Source organism: Humulus lupulus, chromosome X (genome assembly GCF_963169125.1).
Source record: "Humulus lupulus chromosome X, drHumLupu1.1, whole genome shotgun sequence".
Taxonomy (NCBI): domain Eukaryota; kingdom Viridiplantae; phylum Streptophyta; class Magnoliopsida; order Rosales; family Cannabaceae; genus Humulus; species Humulus lupulus.
Window position 1 is genome coordinate 215,515,359 of NC_084802.1, and position 18,335 is coordinate 215,533,693.

Below are 18,335 nucleotides of genomic sequence, written 5' to 3' on the forward strand. Positions count from 1 at the left end.
AGCACGCAGGTCTTCTCGTATACACGGACGATCCTCTACGCCTTCTGACGCTCTGCAGATCCAACCTCTCCAACAGGTGCCTGTGCCAAAGGATGCCCTGGGGAAGAGGAAGTCACAAGAAGAGTCTTCTGATGAAGACTCGGATGATGGGAAATGCATTTCGTCCAAGCTTCAGATCCCGAGGGGGTCTGCTTTTGCCGCTAGAGGCTCTCCTCTAACATTCCCTAAGCTTACTCTAGGGAAGTTACCGACTGGGCAAGCTCTGTCGTTGTGCAAGAAGCCTCGGGGGTCTGCCCCCGTTGGCTCTTTACCTACATCATCCTCTTCTTCACACTTGGATCCTCCTTGGAGGCAGGTTCGCAAGGCGCTATGCATGTTGCGGCTCTGTCTCCTACATCAGCCAAACCGTCAGAGGCTGCGACTGTTACTGGTGTGCAAGGCGATTTTCCAGTTGAGGCGAGATCCCTTAGCGCCTATGCAAGGTCATCAGAGGCGTTGCCCTCTGATTCTGCCTTGGCTGAGGGCTCAGATGTTGGTCACAAGCAAGGATCAGAGGGGAGATGCCCTTATTCTGCCTCCCGTAAGAACCATCTTTTGGAGGATGCTTTCGGGGGTGGTTTTGAATCTATGGACAGTCCTTCTCAACCAGTTGATGCAGGCCAGGTTGTTACTCCTGAAACTCTCTTTGTATGTCAAAAATCGGGGATTACCGAGGTCGCAAGTGATCATATTTTAAGTGTTGACGTTCATGTAACATCAACTGTGGCTTCTAATTCTCATTTAGGAGAGGTCATCATTGTATCCCCGAAGGGTACAAGTAATTTTGAGTCTCCCAGTGCTTTTCTGGAGCAACTAAGGTCCTCTGCAGTGTAGACGCCAGTGTATCTGCCAAGTGACTTGGGTGAAGACGTTGGAGATGGGTTACTTGTACGCCCTTCCATGCCATATCTTTCTGGAGTGGGATCAACCGCATTGGCATCTGATAGTATTATGGTGCCAACGCTAGCAGGAGGTGGGGAGTTGGTTGCCCCTGTTTCTTCTATTGCTGCACTAGCAGGAAGAGAAGCAAGCGAAAGAGCGGGAGACGTGACCGAATATGTACCTTTTGTGTCAACAGAGGTGATGGAGGAGATGCTGCGCATAAGTAGACCTCATCTTCCTGCGGAAGCTATCAGGTCGTTGAGTGGGCAAGGTGACTTGCTGCAACAAGTGTTGGACCATTTATGGATGGTAAGTTTGCTAAAAACGAGCATGGTTTTCAAATATGTACTAGAGTGAGTATCGTGTGGTACATGTCTTGTTTGATGGGTGATAAGTGTAGTTAATGTTTTGCAGAGCTACGTATGTGCTTCTGCTGCTAGAAGGGAGTATGCAGCGGCTGTTCAGAATAGCACGAAGCTGGCGGAGTAGGCGGTCATGCTTAAAGAAGAGCGGGTAGGGAGGAGGATGGCCGAAGCAAACCAAAATGTGCTTGTGGAGGCCATCAAGAAGTTAGAAACGCAGCTGGAGAGGCGAAAGAGAAGGTTGTAGCCACAGAGGAGAAGCTAGTAAGTTATGTTGGACTCAAGGTGGAACGTGACAAACTAAAAGTGGATCTATTGGCGATGACCAATAAATGGATGGAGAAGAGCCAATTCTGCATACAGCACGAACCCCGGATGGAGAAGCTCAACAACATGATAAATGATTTGCACGAAGATGTAGTATCTTTGCAGACAGATAAATAAATTTTGGAGAAAGAAAAGAAAAAGCTACATAAAAAATTGGAGGTGCTAGAAATGGGCGTCGCAGATGCGCGGAAGTAGAAGCTGGAGGCGGAACTCCAGTTAGAAAAGAAGTTGAAGGAGAAAGAGGAGGTTGTCATGAAAACCGAGAGACAATTAAGGGAAATGGCTGAGGTATGCATTTTTTTCTGTATTCATTGGTATAATGGAAATATGGTTAAGTAATATGTTGCATGTTTTGATGAAGTGATTGATTTATTTTCCAGGAGGTAGAAGAGGCGACAGTGGAAGCCACGAGGCAGCGCATCCGAGATCGTGAGATTACTGAACGGAAGTTCATGAGGATTGCTGAGGTGGACACTGCAAAATACCTGGATCTGGCACTCCGTAATAAGAAGTAGACCCAGAGGAGAAATGGGCTAAATTGGAGATTTACTGCAAAAGCATCGACGTGAAAGTGGGAGAATATAATGTCGATAAATATTTGAATGAGCTCGGGGATCTGCAAATCATCTACGCAGCACATCATCTTGAAAAACTGAAGCTGAAAGACGACGCTTTGGGCTCAGTTTACAATGCTAGTGGGGAATCGGTGGAAGAAGGTGATGTGGCAGAGACTTTCGAACAGATGGTGATAGAGCCTATTCCAGTTGCAGAGGCCAGACCAGCTGGCGAAAGAGGTGCCATAGAATGATGGACACAGTTCTTGTTTTTTTTTGGTGATTGTATATGCATTCCTTGCCTTTTTTAGTGCTTGGATATGTGTAGATGTACTGTGGAAATTGTTAATACAATCTTGGAGGTTTTTGTCACCTTGGTTGTCTTGTTTGTGAGTGAATGTGTGTTTTACTTTATTATCTTTGTTTGTGAGATTATAATAACTAGAGTATTGCCGCAGGTGAGAGTCAGTTGACGTATGCTGATAAGAGGCTTCATAGACCCTTTAGGCCATTGCGTGTGAGATACAGTAAGAAACCGTACAGATGGTGGGAGAGAATGTCCAATTAAGTATCATGTGAGCGACTTAGCTTAGTGTTGAGGTTATTGGTTTGTGCTGATGACATTTCTGTTGCAGGTGAACATCGTGAGTGGGTAAACGTGCCATTTTTAAGGCAGATTTTTTATAAGCCACAGTGGTTATACTCAACTTGGGCGTTGTATGAATTAGTAAGAAGTGGTATACCGTATTACATATCGTGTGAGCTTTATGGATTAGGCCATCCGAAGCTAGAGAGTGCGATGGCAGAATATACGCGTCGTATTGAATGGGATTAGATACTCCCAAGATAACCCTTGTATATAGTAAAGAAAGTAATATTTTATCTATAACTGGGAATCATTATGAATGTAACATAGTTTATAAATAACAACTTCTGATTAGTTGCTATCATTGACTATCTACGGGCTTCTGATTAATCTAGCATTGTTGTCATGCTTTTATGGTTAAGAGAGTCGAGTGCGTAGGTAGTCCCCCATTTTTTCATCTGTTGAATCGGATCATAATTGTGAGAGTGTCGTACTCTGTAAAGCATTCTCTATTGTTTTGCGTTGAACCTGCTTGCCTCGAGAGAGTCGTGTTGTATGTGTAATAGAATCTGAGTCAGTTCCTTGAGTGCATGAAAAATCAAGGCAGATGCATTACCATTTGCGAGAGGGGGCGCTGAGGTTCAGCTCGACCACAGGATGTAGCATGTGAGGCTGGGCGTTGAGGCAGATCTGAGAAAGGTAGAACCCTGGATCAGACATCTTTCCAGTACACCCATACCGAGGTGTATGTGGCAAGGCTTGCTCAGGTAGTCTTTCGATCCAACAGAGGTAGCCGTTGTCGGGACGCGGGTGCGATTACGGGAAAAGTTCCTCCCAGCCTTGGATTGCTATACCAGTTAGTGCACACTGGGGGTGAACCCGAGGTGGGGTGTCTGTTGGTTCTGCTGCAGTAGTCAGGGCAGATTAAACTGCACGGTGGGGCCCCTCTTATCAGGGTAAAAGGGCAGGGTAGTTGGTGGAGTGTACCCTGGATGGACAACAAAATCCGCATAGTCAGGCCAGATTATACTGCGAAATGGCTGGCCTTAGCTCCCCATTAGCTTAGTCAAGTCAGATTAGAATGCTTTTAGGTGAAACCCAAAATTTTGTGGGCAGAATATTGAGTGTAATGGCAGAGGCAACAGGCCTGTGTATGCATATTGCGTGTGTGAAGCGAGCTGTTGCATCTTACCATGCATTACCTTTCGTATGCTAATAAACACTCTTTTTATTAGAAGGGACCCTTAAGTTTAGAAAATGGCTACATTGGGATTAAAGATTCTTGTTGTATCTTGGCTGAATGTTTAAACGGATGAAAAAATGATAACCAAAAATGTCCTAATGGTCACTATTTTATAGTAGGAGTGGTAGGTGGTTTTAAGTGCACGTGAATAATGTTGTTTCTCATATGGGTAGGTAAGGATATATTAAAATATGTGCTTGGTAGTATCTCTTAGTGCGGAGTGAGTAAACTGATAGTTGTCACATGTGTGTCCTCTTTATGTTATGATAGTAAGGATTCCGTATGCAAAATTGTGTCAGCAAAAGCTGAGTATGTAAAATATACTAAAATAATGCAAAAAGGAAAGTTGTTGTATTGCTTTTGAACTATACAGTACAACTATCAACAATAATATTGTTTCAAAGACATTGAATTCCAAGTATGAGGGACGATTTTCCCACTACATACATTTTTAAGAGTATAAAACCCTCGCCCTAGTACTTCTAGGGTTTCAAAGGGTCCTTCCCAGTTTGGCTCTAGCTTCTTTGGGCTGCCAGTGACTTTACACAGAACCCAGTCTCCCTTCTTAAACATGTGTGAGTGAACTCTTTTATTGTAGTAGCGTTCTGCAGCCATTTGGTAATTTCCGTGTCTTATTTGTGCTATTGTTCGCAACTCTTCCAGGAGGTCGAGGTTGTGTGTCAACTGTATGTTGTTTGTGGTCAGATCAGAAGCTAGCTCTGTTCGAAGCGTAGGTAGGCCCACCTCTGTTGGGATGATAGCCTCTGTTCCATACACCATGGCGTAGGGAGATTCATCCGTAGAGGACCTTTTTGTTGTTCTATATGCCCATAGCACCTTTGGTAACTCTTCTACCCATGCACCTTTTTTATCTTCCAAGTTTTTCTTGATGTTGGCAAAAATGACTTTGTTGGAAGCTTCTGCTTGGCCGTTGCCTTGTGGGTATGTGACAGAAGCTGTAATGCCCCGAATTTCCTAATAAGGGTTAGGACCTTGATTAGGAGGCCGGGAGGGCCATAATTGATTTATGATGTTATTTAGTGATCATATGCATGTTTAAGTGAATTATATTATTATATAATGATAAATGCATGCATATGGATGTATTTATAATTATAAGGGCATTTTGGTACTTTGGCCCGTTTAGGGCGTAATTGTGTATTTTCGTGCATGTGGGTGAGTTATGAATGGTACCACATTATATGTGGATTTTTTCGAGTTTTTCGGCATGATACGATCATGGAATGCAAGTGTTCGGTCTGGTCATAACGGGATTAAGTTCGAGGCTCGGGGTGAGTCTCGGGGTGATTTTAATGATTAGTGCATTACCAGGAATTAAATGGTAATGGGATATAATTTATTGGTGTTTGGGAATATCGAGAATAGCGGGAATTGGAGGGTGTTAATTCTGATTAACGAAATAGGTGCGAAAGGATGATTTTTCCCTTGGTGGCTATTAAGGCTTTATTTTAGACTTGAGGGCATTTAGGTCTTTTCACCCTTAAGGATGTATATCAGCCATTAATGTTGTAGAAGCTTGCCAAAACAGAGTGTTGCTTCCCTTCTCTCCCGATGGTTTTTCTCCTTCATTTCTCTTTGAATTTTCAAGCTCTTTTTGAGGAATCAATCCAAGGAACCAAGTTGGGATAAGCTAGGGTTATGCTCCACCATTGAAGAGGGTGTGTTGCTGAGATTGAGGTGAGCTTTTAGCCATTAGAACTCTTGCTTTTGCTTTATTTTCTTAGTTAAGTTTCAACTGGTTTTTGAGTTGAAAAGTTGGGAATTGATTGGAGTTTTGGCTAGGGTTCTTATGGTTGCAATGCTTGGGGCATGTGAGGATGGTGTTTGGGTTCATTTGGCACCAAATATGGGATTTGGAAGCATTGGAATCGAGTTAGAATTGAAGGAGTTGAAGAAGGAGGTTTCAGGGGTGGTTCAGTCTGGGGGTAGCACTACAGCGCCCATCAGAGGGCGCTATAGCGCTACACAGGATTTGCTGGGGCGGTTTGTGGTTCTGAGAAGAGCGCTGGGGCGCTAGGAGGGTAGCGCTGTAGCGCTATCCTATTTCTTCAGAATCTCGTTTTGAGTGTTTTTAAGGGTTTTTGGCTCGGGGTTTCAATCCTTAAGGCCCGGGATCGAATCTACTCACCATGTGGGCATGTTTCGAGGTCCCGAGAGTGGGGTTTAGATCAAGACCCTATCTTTGTTGATTTTCATTAATCGGAGATTGTATTTGGTTATGACTAGGTGAACGCTAAAGGATTAAAGGATCGATCATTCTCAAGGGTTGTTCTTGTTCTAATGCTTGCTTGAACCGGAGGTAAGAAAACTGCACCCTGTGTATATGTGACATGCATGGTTATTCTTGATGCATGCTGAATGTTTAAATGTAATGCATATGATGCACGAGAAACATGTGATTAGGGCATGCTATGTATATTGAATATGAGATTATTCAGAGCTTAAGCCTCTGTGTTTATGCATGATCCTAATTGTGCTAGTAATTATTGAGTAAGCATGTTGAATGCCCTGTATTCAGATATTTGACATATGATATATGTTTGGTAGCATTGCTTACTTGTGTATGGCACTGACTAGTCAGGGTCGGCACTGGTCGAGTATCACAGACCTAAGAGCCGAGAACGGCATAGCGTCATGAACGCAGGGCCGATTAAAAGATTAGATCTAATCGATATCAGCGTTGAATGACTCTAAGGCATTAATGCTGGATCAACCCTGAGGTCGATGAAACTTAAAAGCGCTTGACTAGACTAAGCTAGTTACTCAGAGCCAGGGCCAAAGGCCTAGGTGACTGCTTGTCACATGGCTAGGGAGCAATATCCCATGGTTATGACTCTATGGTCATGAGGAAGGTTATGTTGGTGACTAGTCATCATGCACCTATCCTGTTTAAGCTAGTGAAAGGTTCACTTATCTATAAAGCCCCGGTGACCCTATCGTCACATGGCTATTGGGAATGAACCCACCTTAGTGACTATTACAACCGTCACACTTCTATTTGGGGATAAGAGCCCTGGATGATTATTATGATCATTGGTTGATGTGCTATACTCAACATTGTGTGAACTCATTTTCCTGCTTGAATAGGGCTATCTCTGCTAGGCGTTTGCCTTATGATTTGATAACATGTTATTGCTGTTCATGAGCATATTAAATTTTCTTGCTGGGCTTCGGCTCACGGGTGCTATGTGGTGCAGGTAAAGGCAAAAGAAAGCTAGACCATCCTTGAGTTGGAGAGCTTAGGTGACGATGTGTACATATGTGGCTGCTCGACCGCCACGGCCAAGGATTGAAAGAGGAACTAGGGTTAAACCCTGTTTTGCTGCTTAGATCAGCCTGTAGTACATATTTTCTTGTAGTAGATGCTGAAATTATATTTTTGGGATCCCAATGTATACAGTAAACGTTCTAATGAAACGTTATATCTTAACCAAAAATTTTAATCCCTAAACCGCTAATCATACTTAGTTACACGATTTTGGCCAAATGACTCGATTAGCGAGTTTAGCACTGTTTACAAGGCACATTGTAGCGGTCCCTAGAGTTTGGGGCGTTACAGAAGCAAAACTCAATTTTATCTTGTATGTGTCACACAACTCCTGTACTTTGGCATTTTGGAATGGGTTTCCGTTGTCAACGACTATCTCCCATGGTATCCCAAATTGACAAATGATGTGCTTCCACACGAAGCTCGTGGTGTCTGTTTTGCTAACCGTGATGTATGCTTCTACTATGACCCATTTAGTGAAGTAATCGGTGGCTATCAGAGCATAGCTTTTTCCTCCAGCAGCTCTAGGCAGTTCCCCTACCATGTCCATCCCCCACTTTGCAAAAGGCCAAGGTGCAATGATGGAGGGTAAAGCTTGAGCGGGCTGATGGAAGGTGGGCGCAAATCGCAGGCATTTGTCACACTTTCTGGCATAGTCGGGTGCTTTTGTCATCATGTATGACCAATAGTACCCTGCTGTAAGTGCCTTGTGTGCCAAACTTCGGCCCCCAGTGTGATTTCCACATGCTCCTTCGTGGATTTCCTCTAACAATTTTTTAGCTTCTGATGGACGCAAACACTGAAGATAGGGGCCATTAAAGGACTTGCGGTATAACATTCCACAGATGATAGAGTAGCATTGAGCTCGAAGACGCAGAAGTTTAGCGTCTTTTGGATGGGTTGGCAGTTCAGACTTAGATAAATAACGAATGATTGGATCCATCCAGCACTCAGGTTCTGATGAGGTTGAGAAAACTTCCAAAGCTTTCAGTGATTGGCTTGTGTATATGACGGAGCGCCGAGAACATTCCCCTGCAGAAGCTAATTTGACGAGGGCATCGACCTTCTGATTTTGTTCCCTCGGTACTTGTACAAGTTCAAACTGATGGAATTTTGACTGTAAGTCAGTCACCTTTTGTAATAGGTTAGTCAGGTGGGGTGGCTTGGTGTCGAAATTCATGACCACTTGTTCTATCATGAGCTTTGAATCCTCTCTTACTTTCAATCGTCTAATGCCCATGTCTCGTGCTAGTTCTAAGCCATAAATCAGAGCCTCATACTCAGCCTCACTATTCGTGGCAAATTGTTCTAACCGAATGGCTTCCTCAATTTTTAGCCCAGAGGGTGCTTCCAATACGATGCCAATCCCGGCTCCTTGAGAATTGGAGGCTACGTCCGTATGCATTATCCATACCCAGTCAGCTTCTGATTCCAGCAGTTCAGGTAAGGTATCTGGGGTAAAAGATTGTATCTCGACTAGGAAGTCAGCAAGTACTTGGCCCTTTTTTGCTTTTCGCGGCGAGAACCGTATATCATACGTCTCGAGTTCAATTGTCCACTTGGATAATCTACCATAGAGATCGAGTTTGTTCAACACTTGCTTCAGTGGGTAGTCCGTATATACAATGATGGTATGGCTTTCGAAATACTGTCGTAGCTTCTTCTTTGCTGTAATGAGTGCGAGTGCCAATTTTTCCATCATGCTGTAGCGGGTTTCAGTGTCTAGTAGCATCTTACTACAGTAGAACACTGGCTTCTATCGGCTCGCGTCTTCTCGAAAGATCACAGAACTCACGGCAAAGTGCGAGATAGACAGGTACAGGAACAGGTCTTCGTTGGGGATGGGAGAACTCAGTACACGAGGAGAACTCAGATAGGCTTTCAGTTCTTCGAGTGATTTATTTTGTTCTGTCCCCCAAGTGGTGTTGTTAGACTTCTTGATGCATTGCAGGAAGGGCTAGCAACGATCGGACATGCGTGATATGAACCGACTTAATGCTACAATTTTTCCTGTCAAAGCCTGGATGTCCCGGACGGTTCTGGGTTCCTTGACCTCTGAAAGTGATGCAATCTGGGTTGGATTGACCTCGATGCCTCTATGGCTGACCACGTATCCTAGGAACTTCCCAGAGGACGCCCCAAAGACGCACTTAGTTGGATTTAGTTTCATTTTATAAGTGTCGAGGTTGTCGAAGCATTCAGTTAAGTCGTCCACATGTGAAGAACTTTGTCGAGATTTGATGACCATGTCATCGATATATACTTCCATGTTTCTCCCAAGCAATGAAGAAAACAGTTTGTGCATCAGCCTCTGGTATGTTGCTCCTGCATTCTTTAGTCCGAAGGGCATAACTTTGTAACAGTACAAGCTGCATTCTGTTATGAAAGCTGTATGGATATGATCTTCTGCCTTCATTGGGATCTGATTGTATCCTGAGTAGGCATCGAGGAAGCTCATTCTTTCGAAACCTGCCATGGCGTCTATCATCTGATCAATTTTCGGGAGAGGGTAGCTATCCTTAGGACATGCTTTGTTAAGGTTGGTGTAGTCTATGCACACTCTCTTTTTCCCATTTTTCTTTGGGACCACTACAGGGTTGGCTAGCCAACTAGGATACATGCATTCTTTGATTGCTCCTATGCTCAGAAGCCGTTGTACCTCTTCTTGGATGGCCTGGTTGATTTCGGGAGCAAACCTCCTCTGCCTCTGCTTGACGGGTGGGAAACTGTTCGATATGTTGAGGTTGTGACTCATGACAGAGGGGTCTATTCCTGGTATGTCATGCGGAGACCAGGCGAAGGTTCCAATTCTGGTTTTGAGGAATTGGATGAGGGTCTGTTTTTTCTTTTTCAGGAAGTTTGATACTTACCAGCACTATTTTGGATGGGTCAACATCATCTATACAGATTTCCTCTAAATCATCGAGTGTGGTATAGGGTTTTTCACGATCTTCCTCTAGATCTAGGCCTTTGAGACATGCTGGAAAGTCACGCTGTGATTGCTATTTTTTAGGATTGTCTTTAGAAGGGGAGGTGCCAGAGTCATTTATTTCTTTCAGGGTAAGGAAGCATTTCTTGGCTTGCTTCTGGCATCCTTTTATGTCGATGGTATACCGTCCGTTGGGTGAGTGGCACCGCATAACTTGATGCAAAGTCGAGACCACTCCCTGCATTCGGTAGATCCAACTTCTTCCCATGATGGCGTTATAGCTTGTGATGGAGTCCACGATGAGGAAGTCCACAGGCAAGGTGCGTTCTGTGGCTATCACGGTTAATCGAACAACGCCCTTCGGGTATACCCTCTGGCTGTTAAATCCCAAAATTGGTGCAGCAGAGGTCCTGATCTGATTTTCTTCGAGACCCATCTTCTGGAAGACTTCCCAGAAGAGAATGTCAACCCCACTGCCCCCATCGACTAGAACTCTTCCCAGCAGGCAATGGTCGACCTGTAGTGAAATAACTAGAGGATCACCATGGGGCAGGTGTACTCCCCGTAAGTCATCTTCGGTGAAGGTGATTGCAGAGGCTGGATAGCGTCTTTCCTCCGAAGTGATGAGGTTGACTGTGTGGGCTAATGATCTGTATCGCTTTACCCGTTCTTCCATCCTCTTGTGAATTTTGGTGGCCTGCTCTTGTTCTTCGGTGAACTCCACGATCCCGTGTATCATGGGGATTTGCTTGAGGGGCTCTTGTGAGCTCGCGATGGCCGTATGTAGGGAGTCTGCTACTGGTGGTGTTGGGACAGAAGCAGTGTTGGGCTGTGAGGTGCTGAGTCAACTTGTCTCTTTAATATACTAGGTTAGGCGTCCACTTCTCATGAGGGCCTGGATCTGATTGTGTAGGTTGTGGCATTCAGCGATTGTATGGCCATGATCCTTGTGGAAGAGGTAGAACCTACTTTTATCTCTTCTTTCAGGGGGAGTGGTAATTTTGTATGGCTCACGCCAGATGTGTCTGTCTTTGTTTTCTTCGTAAATGACTTCCTGAGGGACGATGTACTCGAAAGAGGGGTATCGCGGTGGGTCTCGATTTGGCTTTGGCCTTTTACCTCCTTTCGTGTGATCCATTTCATGCCTCTTCCTCTTGTCATCCCTTGCAGGTGGGGGAGGAGGGTTATTTGCTGGTGGAGCGGAGATAAGTGCAGATATCTTCTGTGCACGCTCCCGAAATTCTAAGACCCTGAAGACACCCTCGGCACGGATCTGAATCTCAGCTATGTCATAAGGTGGTGTCATGGCGAGGTTTCGTGTAAGAGAGATCCCACCTATAAGCTTTTGACAAAGAGATTAGCCGCAGTGACTGGGTCGACATCGTGGATCTGGTGTACGAGGTCAATGAAAGGCTGCAACTATGATTTTGGATGTTCATTTTCCCCTTGCTTAATTCGATAAAGATTTGCCATCGTTCTTGGTGCCTTGCTGTTCGCATTATACTGTTGGAGAAAGGCTCTGCGGAGATCACCAAAACTATTGACAGAACCAGGTTTCAACTGCCTGAACCACAGCAGGGCTGGCCCAGAGAAAGTCGTGGAGAAAACTTTGCACTGTATGGATTCATTGTTGGCTTTTAGGGCCATCTTCTGTTGAAATTGGAATAGGTGGTTGAGTGGGTCTCCCTTTCCATTAAACGCGGGTAGAGGAGGGATTACGAAGTCCCACGGTTTGGGCTAGTTCTGAATCCACTCTGCAAAGGGCGACCTCTCCGTGGTTCTTGATACCAAATCCATGTGCTCAGTGGTGTGAGTGGACCTTCCATCCGAAAACTTTTGTAACATTTCTCGCATCATCTCTTCTTTCCAATTGTCCAAGAATCGGATGGAGGGGGTACGATCCTCAACAGGTGAGGTTGCGCGGCCCGTTGTGGGGTCTGCTAGGGCCCATTCTCAGAGACTGGTTAGGTTTTTCTTGTGGGCTCTGCGTCGGCTCGCATATGTGTCTCACAGTGTTCTGTCCTCCTCTCCTCGCCTCCTTGATGAAGACGGGCTGGGGAGGATGGTAGGGGACCCTGGGACCCTACTCTGGCGTGGATTGCGCTTCTCTGAGGAGATTCGATCTGAACGATTGGAGCTTCAGGTCTACCAAGGCCGGGATTGTTGTTGTCTTGGGTCCTGCGCGTAGCTTCATTGGTTTTTTGCAATTCGGCGATCTCAGCTTCGAGCCTAGCCTGAGCTTCGGTCAGCGTTTTAATGGCTTCGTCGGATCTCTACTGGCTGGCCTCCAGTAGGCGACACATCCTGTCGATTTGGTCGCTTACATTCGTTGGTGGGACGACCTGGACGGGACCTGTCACTCCATTGCCCTTTGGTGGCATGGATCCGAGGTTCGAGTGGAATTTGGTTGCAAGGAAAGAGTTCTTGATTTGACGATGTGGTTAAAAAGGGAACTTCGATTCCCACAGACGGCGCCAATTTGTTGAAGCAACAACTTTTCCTTTCTATATTTGGAGGTATTTGCCGACGATAACTAATTTTTCGATCCCTTTCTGATGACGATGATCGCTTATACAGTTGCTAATCTGTCGGGGGTACCTGCAAGAAAGACACTCCGATGCCAAAGTCAGATTTTTCTCGATCCCATCATTTGAATAAGAGTTTAGTATTTATAGAAAAAATGCAAGGAGGTTAGTTGGTTAAACTAACTCCAAGATTGATGGGGGAAATAACTGAATTTCCCCCCAAAAAAGTATTTGATTCGACTAAACGTTCAGAGGGCAGAAGCACAGGTCGCCTCTGACCCGCGACTTCTGACTCTGGAGCCTCTGTTGACCAAAACGCACTGTTTCAATATTCTTAAAATGGATACGACTTCTGGGCCCAACATTTTACAAAGTCAAAAGAACTATAGACCTTAATAAATTATTGTTTAATTGATATTGAATAGAGATATCATATTGACTTACAAATTAAGGATAAATTCCCTTGCATTTGAGAGAGGGGATATAATTAAATTAGGGTTCTTGACTTACAAATTAGGAAAAATTATTTGAATATATTTAGAAACTAAGATTCATAATTGACAGATTGAGAAAGTCAAGACTCTAGGATTTTAAATCTTGGAATTGTGCATATTTAGTTGTTTGAATTTCTTTAATTTTAATTAATTTTCTTAATCACTTTCATCGTTATTTTTCTAAACAAAATTAAAGGCTTAGAAATTATAATGCTTAGTAATATTGAAAATTCCATCTCTAGGAATTTGATATCTGCTTATCACACTTCCGAAATTAAATGAGCTAATTAAATAATTACTTGGTGATTAATTAAAAACAAAATTTCAATTGGTATCAAAGAGGGCCACTAAACTCTTAGTGAGATCTTGTAGTTATCCGTATGTTTGTTGTGTTTTCTACAATGTCTTTCTTTGTATAAGGAGGTTCAGTATCACATGCTCCATTATTGAATGATACAAATTATCCCTACTGGAAGGTAAGAATGAGGGCTTTCATCAAAACAATTGACGAGAAAGCTTGGAGGTCGATCTTATCTGGTTGGACGACACCAATTGACACAGATAAAAAAAATGGCGTGACCACATTAAAACCCGAACTAACTTGGACAACTGAAAATGAAAAATTGCCAAGTTACAATAACAAGTCACTTCATACAATTTTTAACGGTGTTGGAGAAGTTCATATCAAATTGATTTCCTCATGTGAAACGACCAAGGAAGCTTGGGATATTCTTCTAATTCAATTTGAAGGTACTACTGAGGTAAAAAGATCTAGATTTATTATGTTTACGACTAGATTTGAAGAGCTCAGGATGAAAAATTATGAAACCTTGTCTGAATTTTATGAAAAACTTTCTCATATTGTGTACACCATGGATAGCCAAGACCATTACACTATGTATTTTAAATAGTGCTGGACTTGCTAATCAAGTCATTTGGATGTAAACGTGTAACTAAGGACAATTAGTGGATTAGGGTTTAAAGATTTTGATCGTAAAGATGGGTTTCACTAAAAAGTTTGAGTCTATACATGGGATCCCAGAAAGAACAAGTGTTTACAAGGCATTTACAACTCTTCAAAAATAATTACAACGTAAGTCGGCCTAAGCGGAAAAATTAAGTTTGGCTCTATTCCCTGTTGATCCCTCGGATGTGGCGGTCGAGCAGATACAAATGTACACGCCGTCCCTAAAGCTCTCCAACTCATGGTTGGTCCAGCTTTCCGTTTCCCTTACCTGCACCACATAGCACCCATGAGCCAAGGCTCAACAAGAAAACTTAAATCAACAGATTCCATAAGCAACAGAATACAAACACTAAACTTAGCAGTAATAACCTGCTCAAACAACCATATAATCCAAGTTAACAATCAATAAATTAAACAAGTGCAAATGACACTTCTGTATATTTAGGTGATAACTCCATTTTAGTGTTGTTTTAAGATGTGTTTTTGTGGTAATATTTAGTATTTTTGTTTGTTTTGTGCAAGATTACGCTTGTGTTTGTCTTTGTTGTAGGTAGGTGCTATGAATCATGAGTTAAATGTGAAAAGAAGAGGAAATGGTGGAAAAATGAAGCTTTTGGTGGTCATTCGATTCAAATTGGCATTAAGGATGAGTTATAATAAGTTTTTGAGGAAGGAAGGGTGTAAAAAGGTTCAAATCTGAAAAGAAAAATAGAATTAGAGTCGCGGCATGGTCTTAAGGGCCGCGACTCTAGCTAAGTCAGAGGTTGCAGGTTTGCTGAAAGGAATTAGGGCCTTAACTTGGTCAATAGAATCACGACACTAGAAGAGTAAGAGGCATTCCCAAGAGGCGCATCAAGACACAGGTCACGACCTGGGTGAAGAGGGTCGCGACGCCTGAAGACATAACTAGATATTGAAGTGCTTTAAAGAAGACACACATCGCGACTTAAGAAAGGCCAAGTCGTGACCCAAATTTTGAAAAAAAAGAGGAATTCGGTTTTTATTTTATATAAATTCAGACTTTAGGTTTAAATTAGGTTTAGGTCAGATTTTTAATTACGAATTTTGAGAGCAATTCTGATGCTGAGACTTTGTTTTCTGCACTTTCATATTTTTATTTATTCTTCAAGCTTTTGAATTTTATGTTTTTGAACAATTATTTTGTGGTATTAGTCATGTCTTATATGAACTAAATTATTTCTCTAGGGTTTAATGTAGTCACTTGGATTTTTATTTAATGTTATGATGATGTTCTATTGATTTTTCTTCTTTATTCTAATCTATATAATGTTTGCTTAATGCTAGTAAATATCTGATCAATATTTGCTTGATTTATGATTTTGATTAAAAATTCAAAAGATATGAATTGAATATGCTATCATTATATAGACATAGGTTACATATTGGATGAAAGTACCTGTATGGCTTGTGTAGCAATTAGGTTTCTAAGCTTAATGCCTGCTATGTCTTTAAGTTTAGCACAGAGATGTAGAAAACCTACATATAGGTTGAGATCTTATATCTTGAAGAAGAATAGGAATTGATTTTTATTAACTTGCTATTAGAATAGGAAGAAGAGATTTAGAATCGATTAGTAAAATTAATAGAATGAAAAGTTGATGAATTTAATACCCTAGGTTTTAATTATTAAATCAATTTTTATTATTGCAAAGTTTATTTTAATTTTAAGTCTTAGTTAAAAAATAACTTTATTTTCGACAACCAAATAGAAATTTAAAGCAGTTATTGGTAATTGGTTGATAGTCCTTGTGGGAACGATACTTTACTTACTATTTTATTACTTGATTCGATTGTGTATACTTACGCATCACATTTTACCGATCATTAGGTGATGTTCAGGCCCGACTCACTTAGACCAAGCTCTCAGATCTTACGGTCGACCCCGACTCGCTTAGGCCGGGCTCATTCCACACGCTTGATATTGGCCCCGACTCGCTTAGGTCAAGCTTCCAAATTAAATATAATCAAGCGTATAGATTGTACAGTACACAAGCAAATGGAGCATATACAAGCATGCTCAATCGAATTATCACATTTAAAACCACAGTTATATCCAATTACAGGGGTCCAAGCCTTGATCACAACTAGGGTGTAGTTTCCTTATCTCGAGTTCTGAGCGGATAAGGTATGGCGATCCCGAGCATGATCCCTATTCCCGAGCCCTAGCGGTATAACATAGTCACAACGCAATAATGGATAACCATCAATCATTTAGACTATTTAAGAGCTTCAAGGTAAATTTCTAGGCTTCGCGACCTCGAATTCTACTAAACCGTGTAGTAGAATCCTTCTCGGGCCATTAGATTTGGCTTCCCGAGCTTAAAACCCTAATTGGCCAAAGTTCCCTATTTGAGCCTCGGTGCCCCTCAATATTGCTGTGACCCTCTGCAAGTCAGAGAGCATCCTAAGTCTATTTCTTGGACACGTGCCACAACACAATCTACCTAGTGCCGCGGTGCTAAGGCGGTTCAGCAAACCCCCTAGGCCTCTGAGTTCATGCGGGCCGCAACGCTCCAAGAATAGCACTGCGATGCGACCCTGCGAACTTAGAAATTTCAACGTTATTCCTGCGTTTTCCTCGAGCCAAACCCATCAGAATTCACCCTAAACATAACTAAAGCCAAAAGTTGAGTCCAGAACTCACAACAACACAACATAGGCATCACAATTAACCCAGAAACCAACCACAATCTTACCCCAACTCAACACCCAAAGCTAGCACGAAAACTCAGTCCAAACCTAAACTAATAAGAGAATTCACAATAAAATCAGGTTGTAAAACTTACCTCAGAAGTGATTTTGACCCCTTGAACTGAACCTCAATTAATCTTAGCCTCCAACCTCTTAGATTCCCAAGTCAATTCTCCAAAATTTCAAATGTTTTCCCAAGGCTCAAGATAGAGTGATGAATGAGAGAAGGAAATGTGAGAGAGGGAAAGACTGAGAGTGTTTTTGGTGTTTTCGAACTGTTTCTCAAGGCTTCTAGCCCCAGCTAAGACCAATCAAAGACTAAGAAAGACCATATGTGGATAGACATCTTGGTAAATGTACTTTATGTAATAGTGGTTATATATGACAGGACCGATGAATTAATTATCTTTATAAACTTACCGTTTGCCATAAAGATTTAATTCATATTTAAAAAGATGATCATTTGTAGATCAGTCTAAATCTTGAGTAATCTTGAGCTCCTGTTTAAGTTTATTGGATCTTTCGATTCATTTGTTAAGGTCTCTTGATATAATGAAGCTAGTGACTTTTGTTTTGGAGATTCAATATCATGAATGGCTAAGAGCATGATTTTACAATAATGGAATCCATGCTTTCCTAATAGATCGAATATTGGCTCCCTTAAGGGTTAATTTTGGGGTTGAATAGTTATTAAACTCAAATCTATAATATGATTATAGATTAATTATTCACTAGTGAATTAATGGTACTTAAGGAACAAGAGGTAATTAGAAGGGTAAAATAGTAATTCTTGACCAAATCTAATTAGGGAACCAATAAATGGAGTACATAATTGCATTTATTGATTACATCAATGGAATACAAGAGAAAACTCTGTAAATATAATTATGTAATTACTTAGAGTGCAATTCCATATTTATAGTTGAGTAATAATGGAATTAATAAATAAGATTATTGAATTAAAGAGTTTAATTAATAATATGATTTATTGGAGTTTCTATTATAGGTCAATGGTCACTAGATCGCCTCTATTCTACACTGTCAAGGGTAAGGATGTCACAAGCAAAAATAATAGAGAAAACGGTTAAATTGCAAGGGAATTAATTTTCCAGGGCAAAGTGTTAATTATGTGATAATTATGTGTAATTAATTAATTAATTAATTAGTTTATATTTGAAAAACTTTATATTCATCAAAATAAAATATTAATCAGTGTTTGGATTAATATTTGAGAGAGATAAATATTATCTTATTATAAGACAATTATTCAAACTAATATTTATTTTTGGGAATAAATATATTTTCTTAAAATTAATTAAACAAACAAATTAGAAAAATTAGGGAGGCACTATAGAGTGGCGCCACATCATCCCTAGGACTTGAATTTGGAATTTTAAATTAATTTGTTTATTTAATTATTAATTTT

The 18,335-nt window shown here is 41.7% G+C and overlaps 2 protein-coding genes across 2 annotated transcripts; both read right to left on the minus strand.

Annotated features, from left to right (window-relative positions):
• Positions 1–3,047: 3,047 nt before the first annotated feature.
• On the minus strand, positions 3,048–9,014 carry LOC133806756 (uncharacterized). The gene is made up of 2 exons (XM_062244845.1): positions 7,620–9,014; positions 3,048–3,053 (listed from the first exon to the last, which is right to left on the minus strand). The coding sequence occupies exons 1-2, from the start codon at positions 9,012–9,014 to the stop codon at positions 3,048–3,050; spliced, it is 1,401 nt and encodes a 466-aa protein (XP_062100829.1).
• A 1,270-nt stretch (positions 9,015–10,284) lies between these two features.
• On the minus strand, positions 10,285–10,950 carry LOC133806757 (uncharacterized). Its single transcript, XM_062244847.1, has one exon. The coding sequence runs from the start codon at positions 10,948–10,950 to the stop codon at positions 10,285–10,287; it is 666 nt and encodes a 221-aa protein (XP_062100831.1).
• Between the last annotated feature and the right edge of the window lie 7,385 nt (positions 10,951–18,335).